The 8,920-nt window shown below is 43.5% G+C and overlaps 1 protein-coding gene across 7 annotated transcripts in view; it reads left to right on the plus strand.

Annotated features, from left to right (window-relative positions):
- syne2a (spectrin repeat containing, nuclear envelope 2a) overlaps positions 1-8,329 on the plus strand; it is a 75,049-nt gene extending 66,720 nt beyond the window's left edge. For all 7 annotated transcript variants that reach the window (XM_069161675.1, XM_069161680.1, XM_069161676.1 and 4 more), the window contains 14 exons: positions 58-248; positions 595-745; positions 1,456-1,638; positions 2,391-2,528; positions 2,800-2,991; positions 3,266-3,548; positions 4,174-4,286; positions 4,381-4,507; positions 5,510-5,712; positions 5,873-6,049; positions 6,235-6,363; positions 6,547-6,738; positions 6,987-7,075; positions 7,232-8,329. In XM_069161675.1, the coding sequence (XP_069017776.1) occupies positions 58-248; positions 595-745; positions 1,456-1,638; positions 2,391-2,528; positions 2,800-2,991; positions 3,266-3,548; positions 4,174-4,286; positions 4,381-4,507; positions 5,510-5,712; positions 5,873-6,049; positions 6,235-6,363; positions 6,547-6,738; positions 6,987-7,075; positions 7,232-7,439 (2,376 nt within the window). In that variant the 3' untranslated portion in view covers positions 7,440-8,329. The remainder of the gene's footprint in view (positions 1-57; positions 249-594; positions 746-1,455; positions 1,639-2,390; positions 2,529-2,799; positions 2,992-3,265; positions 3,549-4,173; positions 4,287-4,380; positions 4,508-5,509; positions 5,713-5,872; positions 6,050-6,234; positions 6,364-6,546; positions 6,739-6,986; positions 7,076-7,231) is intronic.
- The last annotated feature ends 591 nt before the right edge of the window (positions 8,330-8,920 follow it).

Genomic DNA, 8,920 nt, shown 5'->3' on the forward strand with positions numbered 1-8,920 from the left:
TGACACATCAGGTCCGTGGGGTGGACCGCTGTAACGCCCGTCCTCATGTCTGTCCAGGAGCTGCAGCGGGACATCGAGCAGCACACGGAGGGCGTCGCGTCGGTGCTCAGTCTGTGCGACGTTCTGCTGCGGGACGGAGATGCCGGCGGCGGCACCGAGGCGGAGAGCGACTCCCTGCAGGAGACCAGCCGCAGCCTGGACCAGCGCTGGAGGACCATCTGTGCTCTGGCTCTGGACCGGAGGCTCAGGTAGGAGCTAAAACACACTCGCGCTGAATTAAACTGACCAGTGCACATCTACAGTAAATATGTGCACTGCAGATGACAGAAGAACCTCTGGGCTCTTTATCTGTTATCATGTTTTATGATTCATGGAGCTCTTGAGCCAATTAATCCACAAACACACTTCTACGATGAGCACCTGTTTAGGACCTCTAAACTTTACACCTGATGTCATCACACTGAAAGAATTTGTTCCATTTTGTTCATTTCAAATCTAAATAAACATATATGTTGATTAAGAACTTCTACTTTTAGCTGTTTTTTTTTAGCTTGAATGTTACAATGTTCACCCCAACATGATGTGTCCCTGCAGGATCGAGGAGACGTGGAGTCTCTGGTGTAAGTTCCTCAATGACTACTCGCAGTTCGAGGATTGGCTGAAGATGGCCGAACAGACCGCTGCCAGCCCAAACTCTGCAGACGTCCTTTTTACTGTCGCCAAGGAGGAACTCAAGAAGTTTGAGGTCAGTTGTGAGGTTCAGCAGAGGCTTGCAGCTGCTTTATTTTATTTGATCAGTTCTTCTCTGTTTTTGATTTGTTTTGTTTTTCCTCCAAGTTGAATACTGGAATTGTTCTGTATTCAATTTTATGCCACCAGAATTCATGAATTTTTGATTGTTGAGTTGACAGACTTTAAAAATGTTTTTCCTTCTTGCTGCTGCGCGACCAAAACAATGGAAAAGAAATCAATTTAAGACCCATTGTTCTATGACTGATCATTATCAACAAGCAAAATGGGCATAATTCCTGAAACTGTTGATTTTCATTATCAACTAAATCTAAATGAATCAAATCAATTCTTAATCCAATAAATATTTATCATTTGGTCTTTATAAAATGTCAGGAAATAGTCAAATGTTCCACTCACTGTGTCCAAAAGCTCATTTACATATTAAAATGTGTTTCTTTTTGTCCAACAATGTTTTACCAAGGCAGCCCAAAAATATTTATATTTCTAAAGTTCAAATATTTTTTTACCTTTTTTTCTTAAAAAAAAAAAAAAAAAAAAAACACGGTGTAAAGGGCAGATTCATTTTCAAAATTGGGGCAGAATAATTTTTGGTTGAACGAGTAATTGTTTAATCAATTAATCATTTCAGCTCTGTTTCACACTATGAGAACAAAAACACAATCACACACTGAATCATTCATTCATTCCTTCTTCTACCTTCAGGGTTTCCAGAGGCAGGTTCATGAGCGTCTGACCCAGCTGGAGCTGGTCAACAACCAGTACCGCCGCCTGGCCCGGGAGAACCGCACCGACCGGGCCAGCCAGCTCAAAGCCATGGTCCACGAAGGCAACCGGCGCTGGGACATCCTGCACCGAAGGGTGGCCGCCATCCTCCGCAGGCTCAAGGTACGCCGCAGGAACTCAACCTAAAAGTTGTTTTTTTTCTTTGTGCCACATTTAACTCATGAGCAAATTAATTTGTAGTTCAGTGTTAAAGTTTCTGTCCAGTTCCAGCGTTGTTCAGAGGAGTTTGAAATATGACTTGTAAAAAGCCGTGATGTATTATCATGTGAACTGAGCTTCACTGTTCCTCTCAACAAACGTCGGAAACACTTTCACAGTAATTCTCACATGCTGGGTTTTAACCTACACTGGCACATGAATTCTTTCTCCTCTTTCTAAAAGTCAAATATTTCTACTCTTCTACTTTTTTTTTTTTTAAAGATAAATCCCTTACCCTCATTTGAAGTTGACGAATTGTTCTCGACGTCATTTGAAGGATTCATTTTCAGTCCTCTGCTTCAGTTCTCCATCACACGGTCTCTCTTACATACTGTTACACGCCACTCATGAGTGGTGAGCAATACAATCATGAATAAATTACATTTTCGATTAAACTGTCAATTGTGTTTTGGGATTAATCAACGAGGTGTTTGATTTAAGAATGTGATAAAATGCTTAAAAATATGAGTTTTAATGTGTTCCCAAAGCTAAAAGCCTAAAACGTTTTAGTTTGTCTACACCCAAAAGATATTAAGTTTATTATCATGGAGGAATAAATTAACTGGAAAATATTCACATTTAATAAGCTGGAATCAGACGATATTAGATTTTATTATTATCTTTTATTCGTCCATATAATTGTCTATCTCTTGCAGTATTTTACCAGCCAGAGGGAGGAATTCGAAGGCACCAGGGAGAGCATGGTGGTGTGGCTGACCGAGCTGGACCTGCAGCTCACCAACGTGGAACACTTCTTGGAGACTGACGTCCATCACAAGATACAGCAGCTCAACGTGAGGCCTCACACACACACACACACACACACACACACACACACACACACACACACACACACACACACACACACACACACACACACACACACGCACAGAGAGAAAATGCCTTGTGGGGAAGATTCTTAGAAGAACTGTGTTAAGATGCTTCAGTTTACATCTGTAGACAGCGTCTAGTTCATTTGCTGCGCTCTTTCACAGCGCTCGTATTTTGTTTTTCCCTCGAGTTTCCTGACTCAGTCTCTCTTCGTTCCAACCGTCTTCGCTTCAGAGTTTCCAGAAGGAGATCACCCTGAACACCGAGCGCATTGACGGGCTGATCGTGTTTGGGGAGGGTCTGATTCAGAAGAGCTCACAGCAGGATGCGGCACTCATCGAGGACGAGCTGGAGGAACTTCACTCGTACTGCCAGGAGGTTTTCAGCAGACTGGTCCGCTTCCACCAGCGCCTCAGCCAGCCCCCAGTGAGCTGGAACACACACACACACACTTCCTGGATTTACTGTACATTCAGTTTCCAACCTAAATCATGCAGACATGACAAAATCCCCAACATATTTTTAACCATTTGCTAGCCATCTGTTGTCCTTTACACCGTTTTCGTTCTCTGTAAAATATTACAATCGGTTCAAAAACGCAACTGCAAAGATGAACTTTTATTATGATGGACATTTTTGGACGGACAGTCACGTGCGTCCTTCACGCCCGGTTGAATACTTGTTCTTTCTCTGCCCCCAGGTGATCACGGAAGAACCGGAGCTCTCCACCTTTTCCCTGGAGTCGAGCTTGGAGCTGATTGGCCGGCCGTGGCTGGGGCGGAGCCAGGGGAGCCTCCCGGCCACGCCCATCCACCTGCTGACCTCCCCGCTGGAACGGTCGGGTCGGGAGACGCCGGTGAGCGTGGACTCCCTGCCGTTGGAGTGGGACCACACGGGAGACGTGGGGGGGTCGTCGTCGCACGAGGATGATGACGGGGAGGGAGAAGACGAAGAGGAGGGCGCTTACTTCAGTGCCATATCGGGTGCGTTTATAGTGTCTGCGCTCACAACACGAGGATATATTAGGTTTCTCAACAGGAACGCACACCTTGTTGGGCAACATCCCGACGTGACTGATGTTTAATCAGTTCGTAGCAGTTTGTTCGGTTCTTAAAGTTGAAGTGCATATTAATATTCCTGAAATAAAATGTAATGTCTCACACACACACACAGAGACATCCATACACCTGTAGTCTCTCCTCAAAGGGGCAGAATTGACTGAAAGTCAGGAGGAGCTTTTTGAAGCCCAGATCCTCCTCTCTGGCTCCAGAACATCGTGGTCTCCATCATAATAAATCAGCTCACAGCTCTGCTCTTCACGGTTAAAATAAGTTTCCACAAAGTATCTTCCAGCGGCTCGCTTGTAATTGCTCATCGTGCTGCCGCTGCAGCTCTGAAGAACTTTTTTCAAACCATGTCTGCAGGAAGTAAAAGTACCAATTTCTTTCCTTTTTTGTTGACTCAACATAAAAAAAAATATTTTTTTTTCAAAGTTCCGGGCAGATTTATTATTTATAAGTCTGGAACATAAATAATTGGATTAAGAGACTTTGCTACTGATGAGCTCGTTCACGCCAAACTTAACTTTTACCCGTGTTTGTGTTTCAGTTTCCAGAACATCTCTGGCTGCACACGAGTCTCCAAGATGGTCGCCAGGAGACTCGGAAGAACCCACCGAGTCCACCCCGATCCTCACCAGCACCCCTCTGAAGCCGGGCTACGTACGTCTCCAACATTTCACTCCACTAGTTAGACCAACAATAACTAACTGTTGAGAGAGTGACAATAAGTGTGTGTGTGTGTGTTTGTTTCCAGCTGCGTCTCATGTCTCAGTGCAGCGGCAGCATCGAGAACCTCAAGAGGGTCTCGATGATCCTGGATGACGAGGAGCAGCCGGAGGAGTTCGGTCTGACGGGGCTGACGACCTCGGACAAACAGTCAGGTGAGAGAGGGGGGGGGAAAGATTTGTGGCACAAACTCACAAATGGAACAAATATCAATGCGTTCAAATACCTGTTTGCAAAAAAAAACAAAAAAAAAGTTGAAATGGGCTAAAACCTGCAGAACCACTTGTAAGATTACATTTTCATTTTACCTATTAAGGTTGAGAAAATGTCCCAGAGAAACTCCAGATACTTTATTATCACCATTGCCGTTTTAGATTCCAGCTTCAAGTAAACGTTTTAGATTTTGATATTATATTTTGTTTGAGAGCTACTCAACGGTTGTAAGTACTTTAATATCAATGTATGAATGTGAGCTCTGGCTGTAGCTTTTCTTATATTCAAATCAATTCAATTCAATTCAACTTTATTTATACAGCGCCAAATCACAACACAGGTTATTTCATGGCACTTAACACATTAAAGTCCTTACAGCAAGACGTTACAATATTATACAGAGAAACACAACAATTCAACAATTCCCACATAAACTAGGAGGGAAAAAAAAAAACCTCCTCTTTAAGGGAGAAAAACCTCCAACAGAGGGAAGAAAAACTCCCTTTAACAGGAAGAAACCTCCGACAGAACCGGGCTCAGAGGTGGGCGGAGCCATCTGTTAACAGAACCGGGCTCAGAGGTGGGCGGAGCCATCTGCCTCGACCGGTTGGGGTGAGAGGGGAGCAGAGAGAGAAAAGGACAGCATAGAGATAGAAGAGAAGAAGTGTTGGTGGAGACGTCAAGCGCAGGGCAGAGACATGCGGCTCCACGACGGGACATCTGGAAAAGAAAGAAGAGAAACTAGGCGAGCGATGTTCCAGCTCGTCAGACCTGGTTTTCAAACCAAAACACTGCATTCAAAAATAAACAATACGGCGGCGAAAAGCTGCATCAGAATCACAATAGATTCCGTTTTAATGGTCAAAGATTGACTTTTTCTTGAGCTGTCAGCAGTTAAAAGTGTTGTAAAAGTCGTATGTCTGAGGACGCTCGTGCGCTTCCAGGTGTGATTGAACGCTGGGAGCTGCTGCAGGCTCAGTCCAGGAACAGTCAGCCGTCCGGCCCCCAGGAGCCCCGGCCGCTCGCGTCGGACCTCCACGACATCGCTTCCTGGTTAGAGAGCGCGATCCCGGAGCTGGACCGCCTCCAGCAGTCTGAGCCGGCCGGCAGCATCGAGGACATGGAGGCCCGAGCCAAAGAACTGAAGGTGAGATTTCAGATGGAATACGACGGTTCCGAAGATAAGACGTGGATTTTTTTTTTTTTTTTTTGTGTGCCTTTTTTTTTTCGAGTGAAGAGACTGATTGATGAGGATGCGCGAGTCCTTTTAAAAAAAAAAAAAAAAAAAAATGTGTTTTACTTTGCAGGAGATGCAGAAAACATTTTCCCGCTACAAGTCCACCATGCTGTCCGTCAACCTGCGGGCCGAAGAAGCTCCGCAGCTGCAGGACGGGCTGACCGGCGTGAACAGGGACTGGAGCCGAGCGTGCACACGCCTGCAGCGGTGGGACACCAACCTGAGGAGGACGCTCATGTGCTGCCAGGTGAGACGAGGCGCCGGGTCCTCCCGGACGGACGGACGCACTCGGACTCGAACATGCGCAATCGGTGCAGAACAAACAGTCCTGTTTACGGAGAGTGGAAATATTTTATCGTCACGTGCCACTAAAACCTCGTCTCTGTAACGGATGGCCTTGTTTTTTTTTTTGTTTTTTTTTTTCCATTGCAGGAGTTTCAAGAGACTCTCCACTCTCTGCTGCTGTGGCTGGCACACGCAGAGAGCCGACGCTACGCGGTGGACATCAGCCACCCGGACACACCTGTCAGAGCGCTGCAGCAGCACAGCAACACACTCACTGTAAGCCCACAGGTGTTATTGTTGGTTTTTTTTTAAATGGCTGTTGAATGTTTTTCGGTTTAAAGCCGCTGACGGCGGATCTGGGGGAGGAAAAAAAAAATTTCAGTATTCAATATCTTTAAATGATGTCTAAAAGGTCACGTTTTTTTTTTGTTTTTTTTTAAATCTTCACCTGGTGTTCAGGAGCTGCAGGAGGAGCTGCGGGGCAGGAGGGCTCAGCAGGCCTCCCTCCAGGCTCTGTGGTCTCAGCTGCAGCCGGAGGACGGCGCCGAGGAGAGCGTGGAGGCCCGGGAGAAGCTGCACGTGACGGGCAGCAAGCTGAAGACGCTCCTGAGGCAGGTGGACCAGGACCTGAGCACCCTGCGACAGCGTCTGGTAAAACTCCACAGCTTTCTTTCTGTCCTCGTGTCCAAAAACTGTCCAGGAAAGTGTGAATCAAGTGTTTTGGAGATTCTTAACTTCACGTAAACTGAAATTTTATATTAAAATCGGAACTTTTATTTTAATTAGTAATGTTTATTAATCGTTTACGTAGATTTTAAGTTTTTTTTTTTTTTTTCTAGTTTGATATGTTGAAAAAAAAAAAAAGATAAAACAGTAATAGTTCTTTGTCTTTAATTCAGGAATCTTCATCAGCTGTCCCAGAACAAAAGTCTTCCCCAGAAACTTCTCAGGCGGCTGCACATTCAAAGAAAGGTTCCTCCACTCAAAGGTATGCAGATTCATTTGACTCCCGTTCATGCAATACCACCAACTGATGTATTCGTAAATGAATTGCTTACTAAAGATTACGAAAGGCTCTATATTCTGCCTGCTTGTGTCTTATGTTTTCCTGTAATAAACTTTTTTTTTTTTTTTTGCCCTGCAGAGAGAGGAGGGAGTCCTCTCCGCCTCGCTCCTTCTTCTCCCGGGTCCTCCGCGCTGCCTTCCCCCTGCAGCTCCTCCTGCTGTTCCTGCTGCTGCTCCCCTGCCTCATCCCGCTGTCGGAGACCGACCCCAGCTGCAGCGTGGCCAACAACTTCGCCCGCTCCTTCTACCCCATGTTGCGCTACACCAACGGCCCGCCGCCCACCTGAGACACCTGGGCCTTTGTGTCCCACTGAAACATGCAGGACTGAACTGCCATAAAATGAATTATATATATATTCCAAAGTCCAAAAACGTCTATTTAACTATTTGTAAAGATCTGACCTGACGGGTCAGTGGATGTTTTCCCTGAAGAGAAGCACGCCTTTGACTGCATTTCAATCAGGAGAAAAACATGTAAGGTCAACTAATGGTTTTGATTACTGAGGCAAAAAAAAAAAAAATCGCAGAGAGGTGTACAGTATCAGGAAAAATAGTTAAAATATCCCAAAGCTAAGATGATGACTGGATGACAGAAGAGTCAGCAAATTTGTTTCAGTGAGTTCGGTTGAGAATAACAGAGTTGGAGATGTAAGAAATCAAGTAAGATGATGAAATCACAGCTTTTTTTCATATATATATATATATATATATATATTGGCATTAGTGGATTTTTAGCTGCTTCTCTTTGGTTATATATTTTTTTTTCATTCAACAAATTTACACACAATCACTGAGCTGCGGGTTCTTGCACGTTAACATTTAGCTTGCTTTACGGACTCTGTAACATTTCACTTTCTCTCATGTTTTCCTGCCATGTTTGTTTTTTTAGAAACAAAAGAACAAAACAAGTTAAATTTGAATATATCCTTTAAATGGCAAAGAGAAAAAGAAACTGTCCGTTTTATAAACACACTTTGCATGTTAATATTTTTGTAGCTGCGATTTGTCTTGAGTAGATGGCGAGCTGCCATTTCCGTATCTTCTGGTGCACTGATGAAACACTGTAGATTTAGCAGGATGTTTATGTACAGAATGTATTAATATAATGCTTATTTATAATGTCAAAAGGTGTATTTTATGGTCCTGATTTTCTCATAGTAAACAATGATTGTCCTAATTCGATTGTTTAAAGAATTTTTTATTAATTGATACTTTTTACAGCGAAGATTCCTTTTCAGAACAACCAAAACTCTCAGATCGACCAAAAAAGACCTAAGTCATACTATAGCATGTCGTCCAAAATATGAAAAAAGTCATACTATGTAATGTCGTCTAAATTATAGAAAAAAGTCATCTTACAGCATGTCGTCCAAAATGTGAAAAAAAAAGTCATACTATAGCATGTCCTCTAAAATATGGAATAAAATATGGCATGTCGTCCAAAATATCACTAAAAAGTCATACAGCATGTCATCCAAAATATCACTAAAAAGTCATACAGCATGTCATCCAAAACGTCATTAAAAAGTCATGCTATAGTATAATTTTTGGGACGAAGAAAAGTCGTACGACGTATGATGGTTTGTTGACTTTAGGATTGATGAAAAAGACCCACTATATTATGGTAGTTTGGACGACATGCTATGGTATGACTTTTTATTCATATTTTAGACGACATACTGAAGTCTTAAGTATTTAAAAATTAAAAGTACTGAAGACTTTAGAATGTTGTATAAAATATGAATAAGTCATACAATAGTATGCCGTC

The sequence above is a fragment of the Embiotoca jacksoni genome, unplaced genomic scaffold (assembly GCF_022577435.1).
Source record: "Embiotoca jacksoni isolate LCO1_2020_lvr unplaced genomic scaffold, fEmbJac1.0.p SCAF_29, whole genome shotgun sequence".
Classification (NCBI taxonomy): Eukaryota; Metazoa; Chordata; class Actinopteri; family Embiotocidae; genus Embiotoca; species Embiotoca jacksoni.